Source organism: Bos indicus, chromosome 11 (assembly GCF_029378745.1).
Source record: "Bos indicus isolate NIAB-ARS_2022 breed Sahiwal x Tharparkar chromosome 11, NIAB-ARS_B.indTharparkar_mat_pri_1.0, whole genome shotgun sequence".
NCBI classification, from domain to species: Eukaryota; Metazoa; Chordata; class Mammalia; order Artiodactyla; family Bovidae; genus Bos; species Bos indicus.
In genome coordinates this window covers 10080526-10102159 of record NC_091770.1, presented here as the reverse complement: position 1 = coordinate 10102159, position 21634 = coordinate 10080526, and the positions used below count along the sequence as shown (strand labels likewise).

Sequence of the window (21634 nt, the reverse complement as noted above, 5' to 3'; positions counted from 1 at the left end):
TGTCGCTCTGTCACGTCTAACTCTTTGCGACCCCATGGACTGGGCTTCCCAGGCAGCACTAGTTATAAAGAACCCTCCTACCAATGCAGGAGACGTAAGAGACGCCGGTTCAATGCCTGGGTCAGGAAGATCCCCTGGAGAAGGGAATGGTAACCCACTCCAGTATTCTTGCCTGGAGAAGCCCATGGACAGAGGAGCCTGGCAGCCCACAGTCCATGGGGTCACAAAGAGTCGGACACGACTGAAGCTACTTAGCACACACGCACATGGACTGCAGCACGCCAGGCTTCCCTGTCCTTCACCGTCTCCCAGAGTTTGCCCAGACTCATGTCCAATGAGTCGATAATGCCATCCAACCATCTCATCATCTGTTGCCGCCTTCCCTTCCTGCCCTCAATCTTTCCCAGTATCAGGGGCTTTTCCAATGAGTTGGCTCTTCACATCACATGGCCAAAGTATTGGAGCTTCAACTTCAGCATCAGTCCTTCCAATGAATATTCAGGGTTGATTTCCTTTAGGATTGACTGGTTTGGTCTCCTTGCAGTTCAAGGGACTCTCAAGAGTCTTTCCCAGCACCAAAATTTGAAAACATCAGTTATTCCACACTCAGCCCTTTTTATGGTCCAGCTTTCACATCCATACATGACTACTGGGAAAACCATAGCTTTGACTAATACAGACCTTTGTCAGCAAAGTGATGTCTCTGCTTTTTAATGTGCTATCGAGCTTTGTCACAGATTTTCTTCCAAGGAGAAAGCGTCTTTTAATGTTGTTGCTTCAGTCACCATCTGCAATGATTTTTGGAGCCCAGGAAAATAAAATCTATCCACTTTCCCCCCATCTATTTGCCATGAAGCAATGGGACCAGATGCCATGATCTTCATGTTTTGAATGTTGAGTTTTAAGCCAGTTTTTTCACTCTCCTCGTTCACCTTCATCAAGAGGCTCTTTAATTCCTCTTCACTTTCTGCCATTAGCCTGGTATCATCTGCATATCTGAGGTTCTTGATATTTTCCCCCACAATCTTGATTCCAGCTTGTGAGTCATCCAGGCTGATACTTCAAATGATGTACTCTACATGTAAGTTAAATAAGCAGGGTAACAACATACAGCCTTGAAATAATTAGGAACCTAATGGGGAAGCCTTTCCCAATTAGGAACCAGTTTGTTTTTCCATGTCTGGTTCTAACTGTTGCTTCTTGTCCTACATACAGGTTTCTCAGGAGACAGGTAAGGTGGTCTGGTATTCCCAGCTCTTTAAGAATTTTCCATAGTTTGTTGTGATCCACACAGTCAAAAGTTTAACATAGTCAGTGAAGGAGAAGTAGATTTTTTTTTTTTAATTCCCTTGCTTTTTCTACAATCCAACAGATGTTGACAATTTGATCTCTGGTTACTCTGCTTTTCTAAATCCAGCTTGTACATCTGCAAGTTCTTGGTTCATGTACTGTTGAAACCTAGCTTGAAGGATTTTGAGCATAATCTTCCTAGCATGTGAAATGAGCACAATTGTATGGTAATTTGAACATTCTTTGGCATTACCTTTCTTTGGGATTGGAATGAAAACTGACCTTTTTCAGTCCTATGCCCACTGCTGAGTTTTCCAAATTTGCTGGCATATTGAGTGCAGCTCTTTAAAAGTATCATCTTTTAGGATTTGAAACAGCTCAACTGGAATTCCATCATGTCCACTAAGTTTGTTCGTAGTAATGCTTCCTAAGGCCCACTTGACGTCACACTCCAGGATATATGGCTCTAGTTGAGTAACATCATGGTTATCTGAGCCATTAAGACCTTTTTTTGTACAGTTCTGTGTATTCTTTCCACCTCTTCGTAATCTCTTCTGCTTCTGTTAGGTCCTAGCTGTCTCTGTTCTTTATTGTGCCCATCTTTGCATGAAATGTTCCCTTGATATCTCCGATTTTCCTGTAGAGATCTCTAGTCTTTCCCATTTTATTGTTTCCCTCTATTTCTTTGTATTCTTTACTTAAGTCTTTCTTATCTCTCCTTGCTATTCTCTGGAACTCTGCATTCAGATGGGTATATCTTTCTTTCTCTGTCTCCTTTGCCTTTTGCTTCTCTTCTTTCCTCAGCTATTTGTAAGGCCTCCTCATACAACCATTTTGCCGTCTTGCATTTCTTTTTCTTGGGGATGGTTTTGGTCACCATATCCTATACAATGTTACAAAACTCCATCCATAGTTCTTCAGACACTCTACCAGATCTAATCCCTTGAATCTATTTGTCACTTCTCCTGCATAATAATAAGGGATTTGATTTAGATCATACATCACTGACCTGGCTTCCCTGGTGGCTCAGAGATTAAAGCGTCCGCCTGCAATGTGGGAGACCTGGGTTCCATCCCTGGGTTGGGAAATCCCCTGGAGAAGGAAATGGCAACCCACTCCAGTATTCTTGCCTGGAGAATCCCATGGACAGCGGAGCCTGGTGGGCTACAGTCCACAGGGTCGCAGAGTCGGACACGACTGAACAGCTTCACTCACTCACTCACTGACCTAGTGGCTTTCCCTACTTTGTTCGATTTAAGCTTAAATTTTGCAGTAAGGAGCTGATGATCTGAGCCACAGTCAGCTCCAGGTCTTGTTTTTGCTGACTGTATCAAGCTTCTCCATCTTTGGCTGCAAAGAATACAATCGATTTGATTTCAGTATTTACCATCTGGTGATGTCCATGTGTAGGGTCGTCTCTTGTATTGTTGGAAAAAAAGTGTTTGCTATGACCAGTGCATTCTCTTGCCAAAACTCTGTTAGTCTTTGCCCTGCTTCATTTTGTACTCCAAGGCCAAACTTGCCTGTTACTCCAGGTATCTCTTGACTTACTGTTTTGCATTCTAGTCCCCTATGATGAAAAGGACTTTTTTTTTTTTTGGTGTTAGTTCTAGATCTTGTAGGTCTTCATAGAACCATTCAACTTCAGCTTCTTTAGCATTAGTGCCTGGGGCATAGACTTGGATTACTGTGAGGTTGAATGGTTAGCCTTGGAAATGAACGGAGATCGTTCTGTCGTTTTTAAGACTGCACCCAGTTTCATCCACCTCATTAGAACTGATTCAAATGTATTCTTTTTAATGGCCGAGTAATACTCCATTGTGTATATGTACCACAGCTTTCTTATCCAGAATACATTTGAATCAGTTCTAATGAGGTGGATGAAACTGGAGCCTATTATACAGACTGAAATAAGCCAGAAAGAAAAACACTAATAACGCATATATATGGAATTTAGAAAGATGGTAACGACAACCCTGTATGCGAGACAGCAAAAGAGACACAGATGTATAGAACAGTCTTTTGGACTCTGTGGGAGAGGGAGGGGGGGATGATTTAGGAGAATGGCATTAAAACATGTATAATTTCATATAAGAAATGAATCACCAGTCCAGGTTCTATGCAGGATACAGGAAGCTTGGGGCTGGTGCACTGGGATGACCCAGAGGGATGGTATGGGGAGGGAGGTGGGAGGGGGGTTCAGGATGGGGAACACGTGTATACCCGTGGTGGATGCATGTTGATGTATGGCAAAACCAATACAATATTGTAAAGTAAAAAAAAAAAAAAAAAAAAGACTGCACCCAAGTACTGCATTCTGGACTCTTTTGTTGACTATGGGGGCTACTCCATTTCTTCTAAAGGATTCTTGCCCACAGTAGTAGATATAATGGTCATCTGAATTAAACTCACCCATTCTCATCCATTTTAGTTAGTTCACTGCTTCCTAAGATGTCAGTGTTCACTCTTGCATCTCCTGCTTGACCACATCCAATTTACCTTGATTCATGGACCTAACATTTTGGGTTCCTATGCAATATTGTTGTTTATAGCAATGGACTTTACTTTCACCACCACACGCATCCACAATTGAGTGACATTTCCACTTTAGGCCAGCCTCTTGATTTTTATGGAACTATTTCTCCACTCTTCCCCAGTAGCATATTGGACACCTACCCACCTGGGGGGGGCTCACCTTCCAGTGTCGTATCTTTTTGCCTTTTCATTGTGTTCATGCGGTTCTCACGACAAGAATACTGAAGTGGTTTGCCATTCCTTTTTCCAGTGGACCACATTTTTTCAGGCCCTGACTAGCAGGGATATGCCCTTCAGCCACTCCATGTAGCTGGAGGACATGTCCAGCGCCCTGGTTGACCCACTGCTGGTTCTTACTGAGCATGTAAACCTTTGCCAGGGGCCAGGGCAAAGGTCCTACTGGAGTTTCCAGGAAGGGGGTCCAAGGAAGGCTGGAGCCAAGGTTGGAGGATGCCCAGGAGCATAGAGCTCCCCAGCCTCACTGCTGCTGCTAGGTGCCCTGGGGCTGATCTGCCACCTGCATGGCCCGCCGCCAGCTGATCTCTGGCCCCTGCCTTTCCTCTCTGGCTCCTTGTAGTTATTGTCCAAGCCTGTTGAGACCAGCCTAACTGAGTGGGGCACGTAGTGCTTCATGACTTCACACCCCACCGTGCTAGGAACTCAGGGGCTCCAGTCACTACCCTGCTCTGCCTCCATGGGAATCTCTACGAACCCACTGCCCATGACACTACCACCTCTTTAGGGCACCACTGCCTCTTCAATCTACTGCTGCCATGTTATCCAGCTGCCATCTGGAACCAACTGGGCTCAGCATAACCTCAGCCATATATTCCCAATGCCTGGCCTCCCAAGGGTTCCCACCCCTTATCCAGGGAGAGTACAAGATAAGATCCAAATATTTTGTAGTGCTGGGAAGTAAAAAGTGCTCAGGGAATGATGAAGATATGGGAGAAGAATATAGAAACCATCTTAAATAAATGTCCACTGACCAAATCTGGGACAAATTTAAGCATCAAAATAAATAATAATAGTAACGGATTTACAACTCATTGACTGAAATGAGAATCCATACTGATATAATAAACACTAATGTAACCGAATGTAAGGAGAAGAGAAAACTGCACTTCACTACAGAACACCAACTAACAAATGTAGATGGAATAACGGAAGTAGAATGCCTCTTGGCAATTATTACAGTAGAATTGATTCGTACAGTATTCATCAATGGATATTACACTGTGTGGGTGGAAGTTTGATGGGGGATAGCATATCAGAGTAGTTGCAGAGTATTTCCCCAGAAAACACTCAGTGAAGTGTTGAAAATGGTGAGTTTGGGAATTCCCTGGCATCCCAGTGGTTAGGATTTGGCACTTTCACTGCTGGAGCCCAAGTTTAATCCCTGGTCAGGGACCTAAGATCCTGAAAGCCACACGGCATGGCCAAATTTAAAATAAATTTAAAATAAATAATGAAAAAAAAAAAAAAGAAAATGGTGACTTTACAGTGGAAAAAACTGACAGACACCACCTTGAACAGGTGATTAAGGTTAGCATCATCAGTGGAATAAGCTGATGTCCTGTACTTCCTGATGTGATACACTGAGAAGAACACAGTGAAATATTTTTTGAGTAGCACTCCTGCCAAAAACTTAAGTCTTGACTTGAGGAAACACCAGATGGTCCAGGTTGAGGGACATACTACAGAATCAAAGGCTTGCACTGTTTAAAACTGTCAAGGTCACGAAAGATAAGGAAGGAGTGAGGAAATGGTCTAGCAGATTAAAGCAGATCAAAGACATATGACAAGGAATTGTAATGTAGGACTGTGGATTTGAATTCCAACCTAGAAAGGAAAAGGAGACATTGGGCAGTAGGTGAAATTTGAATGGGATCCATGGATAGGATGGTAGTATTGTATCAGTGTTAATTTCCTGATTGGGAGGGTTGCAAAAAGGTTATAGAATCATGTACTTATATTTGAGGAAAATACACAATGAAATATTTAGAGGTGAAATGGCATCATGTCTGCAACTTGCTCTCAGAATGATCAGAAGAGGAGTAATGATAATGGAGAGGAAGGGGAAGAAATGGTAAATGTTAATGATGGTAGAATTTGATTTAAGAAGCTAAGCGAGTTCTTTGTAGTCTTCTTGCAACTTTTCTGTAACTTTTGAAATCATGTCCCCCAAAAATATCTAAAAAATTAAAGCTAAGAACTTTTTCAGAAGGACAAAGTTCTTCCTTTCAGCCTACAAACCTGCTCAAATCTCTCCGACACTAAACAAAGCAAAACTAAAAACAAAACAAAATAATGAAGCCCATAGCTGCTTACTGTCACCACTTCCTCCCTGCTGGGCATCAGGATGTTGAGGAAACACCACTGGGCCTAGTGTCAGGAAGTCTCTGTTTGATGCTGGTTCTGCCGCTTCTTAACTATGTGACTCTGGCCACATCATTTAACCCTTCTAAGCCTCAGTTTCCTCATGAGGGAACAATAGCATCTCCCTGATAGAGCTGCCATGGGCTCAAGGAAGGGAAGGAATACGAAAGCAGGTTATAAACTCTAATATGTTTGACAAATACTAACTACACTTTAACTCCTGGTGATACAGGACTATTGTCTTCACGTGTTGCTACAATGCATCCTCTTCTTGGAGCTCAACCTAGGCTCTGCAAAACTGTACAGAGCTCATCATAGTCTTTGTCTGCTGACAATCTCTGATCTTGGGTGCCTTTATTGCCCCTTTGACCTCTTCTCAGCCCTGCCTTCCCCCTCTGCCAGTCTGTTCAAGACTGATGCCCACTTGGGTTTGTTCCTGGTCCTTTCCTCTTCATCTGCTCATTCTGGAAGGTCTCATCTATTCCCATCTCTTAGCATTTCCAGTGCTGATGACACCCCAGCTCACACCTTCTGTGAAGAGAAGAAGACTTCTCTTCTCAGTATTCCATCTCCATGTGGGCATTCTCACATGCCCTTTCTTTTATTTGTATTAATTTTTGTTAAGAGTATGGTTGCTTTACAATGTTGTGTTAGTTTCTGCTGTGCAGCAAAGTCAATCAGCTCTACCTATACACATATCCATTCTTTTTTAGGTTTCCTTCCCATTGAGGTCACCACAGAGCACTGAGTATAATTCCCTGTGCTATACAGTAGGTTTTCATTAGTTATCTATTTTCTACATAGTAGTGTATATATGTCAATCCCAATCTCCCAATTCATCCTCCTTCTCCGCTTGGTAACTGTAAGTTTGTTCTCTACATCCATGACTATTTCTGCTTTGCAAGTAGTTCATCTGTACCATTTTTCTAGATTCCACATATAAGAAATATTATACAATATTTGTTTTTCTTTTTGAATTGACTCTCCAGGTCCATCCACATCTATGCAAGTGGCAGTGTTTTGTTCCTTTTTATATCTTGAATAATATTCCATTGAATATATGTACCACATCTTCCTTCTCCATTCCTCTGTTGACGGATATTTAGTTTGCTTCCAAGTCCTGGCTATTGTAAATAGTGCTGCAATGAATATCAGGGAGCATGCATCCATTAGAATTCTGGTTTTCTCTGGACATATGCCTAGGAGTGGAGTTGCTGAGTCATATACAGTAGCTCTATTTTAGGTTTTTAAGTAATTTCCATACTGTTCTCCATAGTGGTTGTACCAGTTTACATTCCTACCAACAGTGTAGGAGGGTTCCCTTTTCTCCACACCCTCTCCAGCAATTATTGTTTGTAGATTTTTTGATGATGGTCATTCTGACGGGTGTGAGGTGATACCTCATTATAGTTTTGACTTTTCACATGCACTTTAAGTTCACCTTAGGTGACACTAAATGGTTTTCTTTTTACTTCTCTTCTTATGTTCTCTTCTGTATTAAAAATATTATTTCTCTCTAATACTTGGGCTAGAAATGTAGAAGTCACTTATTATTGTGGTTGTATGCTTATTGAATATCTACTATGTCAAGATACTATCCTACATATTTTGCATTCTCGATTTGCTTTATTCCTTGAAAGAGCCCTTCTGACGTAGGAAATAGATGGGCTTCAGGCTAGATATTTACAACTGGCCTCCTGTTTGCATTTCACGGGGCACAAATAAGTGGGCTTCGGGTTGGATACTTAAAACTGTTAGCGTTTTCTGAGATAAGAGATAGATGGGCTCCAGTTAAGCATTTACAATCAACCTCCTGTTTGGTCTCCGAAATGGAAGTAACAACAGAAACAGGATAAATAGCCAGTGTTTGTCTCTTGTAAACATCTTAAGGTAATAGTCATGGCAATAATCAAGGTAATAGTCATGCAAGGACAAAGAGGGGCAAAATCCTGTTTGAGTCAAGGATTAAGGGACCTCTGCTCCCCCCATTTTGGGGACAAGGAAGACACCACACATAGGCAGAAAGGCTCCTTGTGGGTCAAAAGTCAAGGTATAACTCCAGGCCATAATGAGCCTTGCTCCTCTCAGAAGCCTTCACTTTGAGAGCCATCTTGGCTGAGGGGTGCGTGAGCACCCAGGAAAGGGTCCCAGGGTAGCTCAGGTGTGGAAAAAGAAACCAGATAATTGGCCAAAAGAAGACAAAGGCCCAGCAGAACTGACCTATATAAATGACTTAACCTCTTTACTGCGCTCCTCCTCCTCTCTAGGGAGGATGTCCACACCCTTTCTCTCTGTTTTGCTTCTAGCTCATCTAAACACATTGTTTCTCTGTTTTCTCTCCCACTTGTTGTTGTACTATGTCTCTAATAATAAACTTTGTACCTGCATTTACAGTTTCTGCCTCTGTGATAAATGCATTTTTTCACTGGGGGCAAAGATCCAGGGAAAAATAGCTTTTAGCTTCTGGCCCTTGCTGCTCCAGTGGCTACGATTCCCGGTTCTCATCCAAGCTACCCAAGTTCAGTTCCTGGGCAGGAAATTAAGAATGTACTTCATGCCACCACTCACTGCTACCTCACTATCACTATGAACTAGATCCTGCTGCTGCTGCTAAGTCACTTCAGTCGTGCCCAACTCTGTGCGACCCCATAGACGGCAGCCCACCAGGCTCCCCCGTCCCTGGGATTCTCCAGGCAAGAACACTGGAGTGGGTTGCCATTTCCTTCTCCAGTGCATGAAAGTGAAAAGTGAAAGTGAAGTCGCTCAGTTGTGTCTGACTCTTCGAGACCCCATGGACTGCAGCCCATCAGGCTCCTCTGTCCATGGGATTTTCCAAGCAAGAGTACTGGAGTGGGGTGTCGTTGCCTTCTCCGAACTAGATCCTACTTCATTCCATTTTACAAAGCTGGAATACGAGGTTCAGAGAACTTAAATAACTGTGAACCCAAGGTTACATAGCCAATAAACTGGAATTTGATAATAGGCTTGTCTGACTCCAAAGTTCATTCTCAATCACTATACTATATTGATTTCTTCCTGAATTCTCATATACAATTGTTTATCAGTTCCTTTAAATTTCATTAATGAAATATTTCTTGAGTCAGTTCTTCCCTTACTTTGTTCACTATTGCTACTCTGTTCAGACATGTATCCCATGTATATATCTATACACTACATGTATAGTGCTTTTTATGTGATATATATTGGCTATAAGAAAATTCATTACACAAAATACTAAGGAATATTTTAAAAGAAAAAAAAAAAAGTAAGAAAACTCACTACAGATCTAGATAGTGAAAGTTCCCCAACTCTAAGTTTCAAAGATAATCACCATTAACCATTTAGTATACATTCCTTAGTTTTTTCTAGGAATGTAGTAGCATATTATGCCTTTTAAAAATGGAATAACAGGTGCTTCATTAGGGCAGTAGGTAGCGCCTCAGTCTCATAAAATGGAATCACCTCATCTTGAAATTTGCTTTTCTTATTCCGTATGTCAGCACATATAGATCTACCTTGTTCCTTTTTTTAAAATGAGTAAAACACACGTTTTATGCGTGCGCGCACTTGCGTGCTCAGTCCTGTCGGATTCTTTGTGACTTCATGGACTCCAGCCCATCAGGCTCCTCTGTCGGTGGAATTTTCCAGGCAAGAATACTGGAGTGGGTTGCCATTTCCTCCTCCAGGGGATCGTCCCAACCCAGGGATGGAACCCAAGTCTCCTGCGTCTCCTGCACTGGCTGGTGAATTCTTTACCACTGAGACATGGGTTATCTTACATACGTTTTATACAAAGTTCAATAGGCACAAAAGGGTATATTAGGAAGAATAAGTCTCCCTTCACCCTTGTTCTCCCAACCATCCATTGGACTGCTGTCACCAGTTTCTTGGGTAACTTTCTGGGGCCCCATTTCTTTTAATAGCACCACAGCTTCCCACTGCTGCTGCTGCTGCTGCTAAGTCGCTTCCGTCGTGTCCAACTCTGTGCGACCCCATAGATGGCAGCCCACCAGTCCCTGGGATTCTCCAGGCAAGAACAATGGAGTGGGTTGCCATTTCCTTCTCCAATGCATGAAAGTGAAAAAATAAAGTGAAGTCGCTCAGTCGTGTCCGACTCCTAGCGACCCCATGGACTGGAGCCCACCAGGCCCCTCGGTCCATGGGATTTTCCAGGCAAGAGTACTGGAGTGGGGTGCCATTGACAGCTTCCCACTATGGTGTACCAAATCCCTGTACCAATTTTGGTTTTTCTTTAGATTGTTTCCAATACTATTACCCACTAGGATCTAAATCCCACGTCTATCTTATCAATTACCGATCAACTCTTAGCTTGTACCATAATTCATCTATCCACTTCTCTACTGATAAAGAATTGAGGCTTAAATACCATCTGCCCACCTTGTAGGGCACTTGTGCTGTTAAGCCCTCCTTCATTTTGCTGGCAAATTGTTTCGTGCTCCTCCACCAAACTGTAAGCTCCTCAAAGGCAGAGAGGAGTATTCATATTTATCTTTGTATTATCATTGCCTAGCCCCGAATTTGGTCCGGAACATACAGATACGTTCATCACCCTTGCGTCTAATAATAATTCAATCTCTGGCGCTGAGCTCTGATCTCGATTGTGGGGCTGCGGGGCGAGCGGAAAACCCTCCCGGCCTCAAAGAGTCGGAACTATTGTTGGAAGGACCCTTGTTTCTCCTGGAGCATTTTAGTCGCAAAGCGTGCCCCGCACAAGCATGGTTCCTACGCCCCGGAAGTACCCGTTTATTTGCTGGGATAAGTTCTTCCGCGGGGCGGAAAAGGTATGTCTGAATGTGTTTCGACTATTTACAGCCCCCTTTCCTCGCAGGGCCCCATGAGTAAGCTGTGGCGGCGCGGGAGCACCTCTGGGGCTATGGAGGCCCCTGAGCCTGGTAAGCGTGGATCCATAAGGCAAGTCTGGCCTTCGCATAAAAGCAGTCTCTTTCGTGCTCCTTCGAGCTTCCCCCGGGTACTTCGCCACAGGTGGGAAGCAAAAAGGTGGGGCTGTTTTGGTAATACCAGAATACCGCGGCAACAATAGGACCCTTCGGGGTACTGGGCTTTTCTTGCCCCTCCCATACATCTTTGACAGGCTCTCCTTCTGCAGGGGAAGCCCTGGAGTTGAGTCTAGCGGGTGCCCACGGCCACGGAGTGCACAAGAAAAAGCACAAGAAACACAAGAAGAAACACAAGAAAAAACACTACCAGGAAGAGGAGGCTGGGCCAACGCAGCAGTCTCCTGCCAAGCCCCAGCTCAAACTCAAAATCAAGTTGGGCGGGCAGGTCTTGGGCACCAAGAGGTGAGGCCAAGAGAACCAAGGTTTTACTTGGGGGACTTTAGAAGCAGGCAGAGACAGAAGGTAGGAGAAACTGGCTGCAGTTTTCAGAAAACAGAGAATGGATGCTGTGACTTCAGGGCCCAGGTTAATGTAGCAAGAACCCAAGAGGGCGTAGGGAAGACTAGATGTACTGAGCAGGAGGAGACGATTGCTCACCTTACAGAGTGGTTGCTTCTCTGCAGTGTTCCTACCTTCACTGTGATCCCTGAAGGTCCTCGCTCACCCTCTCCCCTTATGGTTGTGGACAATGAAGAGGAACCTGTGGAAGGAGTCCCCCTTGAGCAGTACCGTGCCTGGCTGGGTGAGAAGGATCTAGAGGTGGGGAAACTGGGTTTCTCATTATACCTGGTTAAGGGAAGAGGGTTCGTTCTGAGGAAGGTGAAAATTTTGTGTGTCCCAGTATTAACTTGGCCAAATTAAGTTTCCCAATCTGAACAATTCTACTTTTAGCTCTCCAACTTTACTTTTCAGATGAAGACAGTAATCTGTCCCCCTCCCCACTGCGGGACCTATCCGGGGGGTTAGGAGGTCAGGAGGAAGAGGAAGAACAGAGGTGGCTGGATGCCTTGGAGAAGGGGGAGCTGGATGACAATGGAGATCTCAAAAAGGAGATCAATGAACGGCTGCTCACCGCTCGGCAGGTGAGTAGGTTCATTCTTTATTCGTTTGCCAAATTGATACTGAGAGCTTTCCACGTCTGGAGAACTTTGCAAGGCAGCAGGGATATCAGCAGTGGAGAAAAGACAGACAAGGTTTCTGTTCTCATGGAGCTAGTATTCTTGTGTAGTAAATAATTTTGAAAAACTGGAATGTTTATAACAAAAATAGGGTGATGAAATAGAAAGCAGAAAACAAACAACATTAGATAGGGTAGTTTGGAAAGACCTCTCTAAAAATATAATGTTTCCAATACCAGAGAAGCTTTCCAGGCAGAGAGACCAGCAGGGGCAAAGACCCTGAGAGTGGAACATGCCTAATCATGGCCAAGGAGAAGAATAAATGTGACTGTGACAACAAGGTGGTATGCAGAGAAGTGATATGTTTGGTTTATATTTCAGTAGATTACTTTGGTTTCTTAGTGGTGGTAAACGATAGAAGCAAGACCAGTTAAGAAGCTATTGAAGTAGTCAGGTAAGAGATGGTGGCTTGAACCAAGGTGAAATGAGTTGGAGAAACCAGATGGATTCTGGATATATTTAGGAAACAGACACTTGTTGGGGAAGGAAGGAATCAAGGATAACCCTGAGTTTTTGACTTGAGCAATTATCCAGTTGATGCTATCCATTGGGATTCAAAGACTGAAAACAACAAAAAAGCCTCCAGAGAACTAGGACCGAGTTTTGGGACTCAGGGCAGGAAGGTAACGTTACTAAAGCATTTGTCCTTGAGGATCAAGGATCTAAAGCTGAAAGTCTGGAGACCTGAGAGGAGGCAGTATGAAAGGCTCCTAGAGACTGTGCCCATTTGACTCTTTTCTCAAGGCCTGCTCTTCAAGACCCTGCTTTCCGTGTCCCCATTTCCCCCCTCCCTCGTTCCGGCAGAACTCCCTTCTTGATTTGCTGACATCTCCATATCTCCCTAGCGAGCTCTGCTGCAGAAGGCTCGAAGTCAGCCTTCCCCGATGCTGTCACTACCTGTGGCTGGGGGCTGCCCGGCCCCCGCTCTCACCGAAGAAATGCTGCTGAAGCGTGAGGAGCGGGCACGGAAGAGGCGGCTGCAGGCAGCTCGGCGGGCCGAGGAGCACAAGAACCAGACTATCGAGCGCCTCACCAAGACTGCGGCGCCCAGTGGGCGGGGAGGCCGAGGGGCCTCCCGGGGCGAGCGGCGGGGAGGGCGGGCGGTGGCCCCAGCCCCCATGGTGCGCTACAGCAGCGGGGCACAGGGTTCCACCCTCTCCTTCCCGCCTGGCATCCCTGCCCCCGCGCCTGTGTCTCAGCGGCCATCCCCATCTGGCCCACCTCCTCGATGCTCTGTCCCCGGCTGTCCCCATCCGCGCCGCTATGCCTGCTCGCGCACGGGCCAGGCACTCTGCAGCCTTCAGTGCTATCGCATCAATTTGCAGATGCGGCTAGGTGGGCCTGAGGGCCCCGGATCCCCACTTCTGGCTACTTAAGCCCCCCACCCCCACCCCCCACAATCTGGACTCTGTGCCTTCTCCTCTGCCCCTTGTTTTCAGTGTCCTCCCCACCTTATTAAATTTCATCCAGTGCCTTGACTTGTACAGAATTGGGGGAATGGAGTACGGGTAGGCCAATTCCCCAAACACACAGCTTGCCCTCTTCCCCCACGCCCGCTGCTTGCATTGGTGCCGGGAATCGTTCACCAGGCCCCAGAATGGTAGCCGGTCAGCGCCCACCCAGACTCCAGCAGACTCCTTGGACTCCGCGGCTCCTAATGGGATTACCTGGCGTGGTCAAGTGTTTGGCGTCATCCAGAAAATAGGGCTCAAGCCAGTCAGCGGGAACTTTGCTGTCCCAGGCGGCCGTTCATTGGTTGATAACGCAAACCCTGTTCTGTTTTCCATATTGGCTGTTGTCGCTGTCAGTCACAGCCATGGGTCGAACCTTCCCCACTCTTTGTCTGTCAAGCTCCTGTTGTCTGGGAGAGTGGCGGAGGTGCTGCTGTAGATTGGTTACAGGGAGAAGCCTGTGATCTTTCCTATTGGCCCATCTGTCCGAGAGTGATGCGGATTGGTGGGACGGAACAACCTGGGTGCTAGTTGGCAGAGCTCTCGCTGGATGGAAGGTCCGGTCGCAGAGTGATGGTGGCGGCAGCGAAGATGGGCCGGGCAGGGACCATGGCGGTGGAGTTAGAGGTGGCAGGGGCGGGGCAGCTGGCGGTAGAGGAGACTGTGGTCTTCAGGGAGCTGTAGGTGGAGGAATGGCTCGGGCTACCGGCGGGAACGGCAGCGAGGAGGCCTGGGGGGCACTTCGGGTGCGGCAACAGCAGGTATCCCAACAGCTCCAAAAGCCTATCACGACAGCCATTTATTTCTCCTTCCCCATTCCTTGCCTCCGCCTTTTGGCGGGTGGCGGAGGAACTCTCAGAGCCAAAGGTACTGTGAAATTCCTAGATACGGCCTTTCTACTCTGTGTAAACTTTGTAATGTAAGTGCTGTTGACTTTTGCCTGCAGCTTCGTAGATCCCATCCCTTAGCTGCAGTGGAAGCTTGCAGTGGCTCTCCAGTGACCAGAGGCATAGTGAGGCCCCAGGGAGGTTCCTTCTGTCTTGCAACAGTTATTTGTGATGTTTTTCTATGTGCCTATTGTCATAACAGAGTCTGGCAGCGTCTTCTCTTGAGGGAGCAATTTGGAGAAGAGATGGAACCCAGAATCACGCCCTGGATGCCATCCTTTATCATCCACAGCAATCCCATCTGGTTGGGAACCCTGCTCTGGGTCTCTCATTGTTCCTCCTCTACCCTAGGAAGCCTGAGACCCAGGGGTGGAAAGATCCAGCTTAGGAGTGGGGATTGGCAGACCACAGGAAATGACAATGAAAACAGCTTAGGAAATTACCTAAACCCCTTACCCATCGTCTGAGACTTTGAGATAGCCCAGTCTTCGGACTTCTGCCAAAACACTCCTTTAACATTAAACACCCTAGGGAGCCAGGCTTGAATATGAGAGGTCTCCTATATGCAGAGCTGCAATCTGCCTCTTTGTATGCCCACACCTTGCCTCTTAGTCTCTAGACTGATTCTTGCTATTCCAAATCCTCTTCCATGTTGGCAGCCCTTCAGATATTTGAACACTCCTTTCAACATCACTTTTTCCTCTCCCCATAGATTTCTGAGCTAAACTTGGCTCACAGGATGGGATTGTGTATGTGTATGCAGGGGGTGGGGGTGGACAGTGCCTTGGGCTGGAATCTCCCTTTGTTTTAAGTGCTTCCTTGCTCCCAGCTTCGAGAGCTGTGCCCAGGAGTGAACAACCAGCCCTACCTCTGTGAGAGTGGTCACTGCTGTGGGGAGACTGGCTGCTGCACGTACTACTATGAGCTCTGGTGTGAGTCTTCAAGGGGGCTCTTCTTTTGTTCTTCTGCCCACCCGCCTTTGGACTTCAGCCTTCAAGGACCCTTCTCTGCACAGGAGGTATCTAAGTCTCTTCCTCCTCGCCTCCTGCAGGGTTCTGGCTGCTCTGGACTGTCCTCATTCTCTTTAGCTGCTGTTGCGCCTTCCGCCATCGACGAGCTAAACTCCGGCTGCAGCAGCAGCAGCGGCAGCGTGAGATCAACTTGTTGGCCTACCATGGGGCATGCCATGGGGCTGGCCCTGTCCCTGCTGGCTCACTGCTTGACCTTCGTGAGTGACTTGAGGCTCTGGCCTCTCAGTGGTCCCTCCCAAACCAGGACCCTGGTTCATTCCACACTCCCTTTTCAGAGATTTCAAAGCACACTTTTCCCTCATAGGAAAGACGCCACCACCCCACCCCTGGTTGCCTTCTATCAACCATACCATTCTTTCCTGCAGGCCTCCTCAGCGCCTTCAAACCCCCAGCCTATGAGGATGTGGTTCACCGCCCAGGCACACCACCGCCTCCTTACACTGCAGCCACTGGCTGCCCCTCGACTGCTTCCAGCCAGTGCACCTGCTGCTCCTCCGCTTCCAGCTGTCCTGCCCGCCACGAGGGAACAAACGTGGAAGACGTTTCCTCCCACCAGAGTGCCCCTCCTCATCAGGAGGGTGAGCTTGGGGCAGGAGTGAGCCCTGCCCCCACACCCCCCTCCTGCCGCTATCGCCGCCTGACTGGTGACTCAGGTATTGAGCTCTGCCCTTGTCCTGACTCCAGCGAGGGTGAGCCAGTCAAGGAGGCTAGGGTTAGTGCCACCTCACAAGAGGTGGAGGACCAGTCCCCTTGTGCACGGCCCCTAAATCCTGCCCCCCAAGTCTCTCCTGTGGGGCTGGCTTCCAGTGAAGGGGACATCCCATGAGCAATTTTGGGAGGCGGGGGGTGGGTTACTTGCCCACCAGAAACAGCCCGGCTCCCACCTCCCTGGGTTCTTGGCTTCTCCCTGCCCTCCTAGAATCTGAAAAGGCTGGAGTCCTGAGAAGGGCAGTGTTTGGGGGACTGTGCAAGCTCTGTCCCTCAAGACATACACAGGAGCCTTTGATCTCATTAAAGAGATGTGAACCAGCTGCTTGTGGATTTGGGTGGACTAGTGCTCGACTGACTGCATTGCACTTGACCTGACTAGGTTTGGAAGGGACAGTCAGTGGCCACTTTTTCCACCTTCTCTGAAGGAGAGCAGGCAGCCCTAAGGCCTGGACTGAGTTAAGACCTCTTGGTGAGGGAAAGCTGGTAAAAGCAATAGAGTCTGGCATGGTTTTCCCATTTATTTAGAAAAATAAGACTCTGAACTCACATTCACCCCAGGGCTATGTGGGATGTCACTTAGGAGACACCTGAGATGAGTTGAGGAGGGTTTGAAGCACTGGTATCTAATAGCTAGGGGCAGAAGTGAGAGACCTGTCCCTCTAGTCCAGAGTGGAATAAGGGGGCTGGCTTCCCCTCCCACGCGCCCCTTCAGTAGTCTTCAGCCATGGCCAGTAGGACAAGGCTGGTCCAGCCCTGGAAAGGGCGGCAGCCCATGCCTCGCCCATCCTGGTCACTGTACTGCTCCCACAGGAAGCCTGTGGCCTGGTACTGCCGTCTCACATTGCCCACCAGATTGGCACGGAGCTCTCCGTGGAGCCTGGCAGCACGAGCCTGGTGGGGACCCTCCAGGTGCCCATAGTAGTGCAGAGCCCCCAGTGCCAGGTAGTTCACATTGAGCCACACAGCACCTCGCCAGTAGGGAGGATCATGCTCTGAATTGCGCTGGCTGTAAAAGGGGCTGGATGCTGCAAGAGAGCGCAAACCAAAGGGGCTCCAGAGTTGACGCCGATCAGCTAGAACATCCAGCATGGGTCCAAGGCGAGGTGAATTGGGGTCCAGCAGCCGCAGCAGAAAGGGGAAAAGACTGACGTAGCCCAAGGCATCCACATACTGTAAGTGAGGGTGGGGCCGGCCCACCACCCGCATCAGCCCCTGAGGGGGCCGAGGCTTCAGCTGCACTGCTTTTGTATGGTTCCCAAAGTCTGCAAAGACTCCTAGCTCTGGGGCCCAATGCAGCTCATCCAGGCTCTCCTCTGCTCCCAGGGAGGCAGCCAGTGGGCCCAGCTCTGCAGCTGCCTCAGCCTCTCCCAACTGCTCTGCTAGCCGCATCAGCACACGGGAACCTAGGGCCACCCAGCACCGCAGATCCAGGTGCCGCTCACTGGCTGAGGGGTGTGAAGCCCGGGGATAGTCATCCAGCCCCGAAGGCAGCGTCTTGGGGTTTAGTAGGGTTGGCAAGGCTGGGTCCCGGCCGCGCCAGCGGTAAGATAGTGGCACTGGCCCGGCCTGGCTGTGATGAAGCCAGGAGAACCAGGCACGCAGGCGAGGGAAGGCCCTGCGGAGGAAGGCCAAGTCAGCAGGGTCACCACCATCTAGCATGTGGGCTACGGGCAAAAGCAGGGTTGGGGGGTTGGCATGGGCTGTCCTTTGCACCAGGAACTCTGAGGGCACCCGGGCTCTGGCCTCATCCCCCAGCACCTGCTCCCGCCCAATCCAGCCATTGGCATTAAGCAGCCCCAGCCAGTGGCCTATGGCTTCCCGGGTGAGCCGGGGATCCCACCGTTGGATCACCAGCTGGTGAAAGCCCTCATCCCAAAGGAAGCCTCTTGGGAAGAATGACCGAGAGGGCACTGCTGTGAAAAGAGGGACAGATGGAAAGAGGACTGGGTCCACCTTCTGCTCAGACCCCTCAACCTCCATGTCTGGCAACACCAGACCCTGACCATAGAAGTAGCCAATCCCACCAAGAAGGCCACTGAGGGCACCCTGACCCAAAGCCTGCTCCTCAGGACTCAGGCCCTTCTCCTTTAGCCGGAAAGTCTTCTCAAAGCGCTCTCTAAAGGCTTCAGCATGGCTTTCGAGGGCGTGGGTCAGCAGGCTGCCTGCCAGCTGCTCTAGGGCTTGGCTGCCTCCTGTCCGGGCGCTGCCTGATTCAAACACCAGCTCCACAGAACAGGGGACTTTCAGTGTCACCTGTTGTATCAAAAATTGCCCTTGTCCCTGTCCTTGCCCACTTGGGCCTCTGTCGTCCCACTTCAGAGATCCTGGCAAGCCGAGGTAGCGTTCAGGGGAAGCCCCTGGGGGCCGATGCTGAAACCAGTTATTTAGGCGACTCTTCACCATCTCTGTCAGCAAGGGAAGTCCTGGATTGGAGGACCAGAAGACATTGTAGCTTGAAAGGAAGAAGATAAACAGGAAATATTATGCAGGAGGAAGCGGTGAGGATTATAAAAAACGAGGTTGATGAGGAGTCAGGATGGGAGGGTCTTGGCAATGCAGGGGACACGGAGCCTAGTGAGAAGGGACATGCCTGGTGAAAAGAGGGTAGGGTTGAGGAGATGGAAATCAGACTAAGTCAGCATCCATACCACCCCTCCCACCGTCCCACACTCTCTTCCCCCAGTTACCTGCCATACTTGGGGGTGGTATCTCCTGGACTGGTTGGTGCCAGAAGTGTAAAGCGGAAGTCACCAAGTTCACTGGTGTGCCCACTGATGAACTTCAACTGCCCCTTAGCCCCAACCTCTGGCACAAGGACTTCTTTGCCATCTGTTACCACATAGAAGAACAGGGACACCAAAGGGAGGGCAGAAGTACCTGAGGCCTGGGTGACCAATGAGGAGAGAAAAACAGCATTAGGTTAGCAGGCATTCCCCCAAGAATCAGCCTTAGGGAAAGGGACAGCAGGTGAAAACAACACACATCTAGCAGTGTCAAGGGTCACTGAGAGGAAGCACCAGTGGGATGGGATAAAGAGCTATGCTCAGCTCTGGGAAATAATAGTACTTTTGTGCCATGTACTGTGCAAAGAACTCTACATATTACTGGTATTTCCTTTAATCCTTAACAATTCTGTGAATTAGGTGCTATTTTTATTTACAGTTTACAGACGAGAAAACCAAGGCTCAGAAGATAGTAAAAAGAGATGGTCATACAGGCAAGTGTTTAAGGCAAGCAGCAAACTCAGAGCCCCTTCTGTTTACCCCCACTTTATCCTGCATTTGCAGGCAGCAAAGAAAGGGTGGAGGAAGTCTGGACTGGGGGAGGGGTGTCCTGAGGGCCCTGACCTGAGGCTCTACAGTCACTCTCCAGCTCCAGTCCCCTCCGTGCTGACCCCCAGGCCTCTTGACGAACTCAGTGGTGAGCCTTAAGGCCCCATCCTGGATGTGTTGCCGCCCGAAGGAGACACCGTCGTGGAACTCCCAGCCATAGGGACCCACGCCGTCCCCCTGCTCACACGTGTGCCTGAGCTTAGGGGTCCCTGGGGTGGTGCCTTGCTGCGCCCACATCAGTCCTGGGGGTAGAATGGCCACGTAAGTCAAAGAGAGAGCTCTTGTCCCTCTGGGTCGCCGATTACTTCAGGGTCATCCCTCTTCCTAACTCTCCTGATCCACTCCTCACCACCCTTAATCTGGCGCGAAGCTGGGGCACCCAGATTAAATGCCCGCCTGCCTGCCCGCCCCGGGTCCAGGTTACCGGTGAGGAGAGGCTGCGGGCTTCGGGTCTTCATGCCGAAGTAGACGTGAGGGCGGTAGGTGCCCCAGAAGAGGTCCGGAGCCACTGTAGGGCTGGAAGAGTCGGGAGGCAGCGCCGGCGGCGCGGAGTGCAGCATGACAGCCCGCCGCGAACGGTACCACGCCAGAAGCCAGCGGCCGGACAGGCCCAGGGCCAGAGACAGGACCACTAAGGCCAGAGCCGCGCCCCCAGCCGCGCCCCGGGCCCTGCCGCCCCGGCCATCCCGCCGTACGGGGCCTCCCCGAGCCGCCCTCTCTGCCGTCCGCGGTCCGTCCGCCGGCGCTCCGCGGCGCCGCCGGTCACCCCGAGCCATCCTTGCATAGAAATCTTCGTCGCGGGGACCCGGGAAGATGGCAACAGAACCCGGTCCTGCTTTGCCTCCTAGCCTTGCGCGGCGCCGGGGGCGACCACCGATGTGTCAGCCGCACCTGCCTGCCGGTGCCTACAGCTCGGCTTCCGCCTCCTCCCGGAAGTCCCGCCCCGCCACGTCAGGTTAAGCTCCACGACCGGGAAAGGTTGTCGCCCTTGTGGCATAACGTTGATCTCGGGGGTGGGCCTTCTCACAGAGTTCACAGGCTAGTAGGAGAAACTAGTCTCACATTTGTCTTTTTTTCCCTTTTATGTATAAGAGCCTGAGACGCCATCCTGTTTTACTTTTAACCTCTCCCAACAGCGCCCCAATCTGGTGGCTGAAAACCGTGGCCTAGAAAGTTCAGTAAGCTGGCCTTGGCCACAGAGCTAAGTGGCTAGCTTGGAACCTAGGTGTATCTGAATCAGACTGCACCATATTGTCCACATACCTATGCCTTCCTAGTGAAATGGAGTGGATACAAGAGCATCTTTTCCAGCAGTGTCTTTAAGCCTCCCTCTGACTTTAGCTGTGGCATCTCCAGTCTAAGGTTCCTAATTTAGATGAACCCTAAAAGGACCATAATGGTGCTGTGCATACTTTTTTTTTAGCCTTTTCTACAACCCAGGAAGCAAAGGTGCTTAGAGGAAAGATTGCTTATGTCCAGGTCAGGGAAGGCTGTAGCAGAGGTGGCATCTGCACCTGATGTTGACATAGAGTCAAGGTTACATTTTTTTAAAAAAAGATTTATTTTTGGTTATAGTGGGTCTTGCTTGCTGCACACGGGTTTTCTCTAGTTGTGGTGAGTAGGGGCTACTCTTGATTGTGATGTATGGGTTCTCACTGCTCTGGCTTCTCTCATTGTGCAGCTGGGGCTCTAAAGTGCAGGCTCAGTAGTTGTGGCGCAAGGGCTTAGCTGGCTGGGGCATGTGAGATCTTCCCAGACCAAGGATTGAATCCGAGTCCCTTGCATTTCAAGGTGGATCCTTAACCACTGGACCATGAGGGAAGCCCTACTCTTTTTTTTTGTAAGAGGGCTTTAGAAAAAAAAAAAATTATTTGGTTGTACCAGGTCCTAGTTGCAGCATGCAAACTCTAAGTCGCTGCAT

General features: G+C 48.8%; 4 protein-coding genes across 5 annotated transcripts in view; 2 read left to right on the top strand and 2 right to left on the bottom strand.

The window, feature by feature from the left end:
• Positions 1–14078, bottom strand: part of RTKN (rhotekin) — a 31086-nt gene extending 17008 nt beyond the window's left edge. Inside the window, exon 1 of the mRNA XM_070798407.1 lies at positions 13969–14078. The gene's annotated coding sequence lies outside the window, so the exon portion shown is untranslated. The remainder of the gene's footprint in view (positions 1–13968) is intronic.
• INO80B (INO80 complex subunit B) lies at positions 10984–13779 on the top strand. Its single transcript, XM_019969879.2, has 5 exons — positions 10984–11117; positions 11333–11525; positions 11747–11865; positions 12036–12205; positions 13147–13779. The coding sequence occupies exons 1-5, from the start codon at positions 11009–11011 to the stop codon at positions 13675–13677; spliced, it is 1122 nt and encodes a 373-aa protein (XP_019825438.1). The 5' UTR covers positions 10984–11008; the 3' UTR covers positions 13678–13779.
• Positions 14079–14378: 300 nt separating the features above from the next.
• On the top strand, positions 14379–16699 carry WBP1 (WW domain binding protein 1). Of its 2 annotated transcripts, XM_019969881.2 has the most exons (5): positions 14382–14513; positions 14842–14943; positions 15469–15571; positions 15691–15867; positions 16036–16699. In XM_019969881.2, the coding sequence occupies exons 1-5, from the start codon at positions 14445–14447 to the stop codon at positions 16494–16496; spliced, it is 912 nt and encodes a 303-aa protein (XP_019825440.1). In that variant the 5' UTR covers positions 14382–14444; the 3' UTR covers positions 16497–16699. The 2 variants fall into 2 exon arrangements, with proteins under 2 accessions (XP_019825441.1, XP_019825440.1); XM_019969882.2 differs by lacking the exon at positions 14842–14943 and having other exon boundaries at positions 14379–14513.
• Positions 16700–16884: 185 nt separating this feature from the next.
• Positions 16885–20651, bottom strand: MOGS (mannosyl-oligosaccharide glucosidase). The gene is made up of 4 exons (XM_019969878.2): positions 20138–20651; positions 19729–19955; positions 19069–19265; positions 16885–18833 (listed from the first exon to the last, which is right to left on the bottom strand). Exons 1-4 carry the CDS (start codon positions 20487–20489, stop codon positions 17090–17092), a joined length of 2520 nt encoding a protein of 839 aa, XP_019825437.2. The 5' UTR covers positions 20490–20651; the 3' UTR covers positions 16885–17089.
• Positions 20652–21634: the final 983 nt, after the last annotated feature.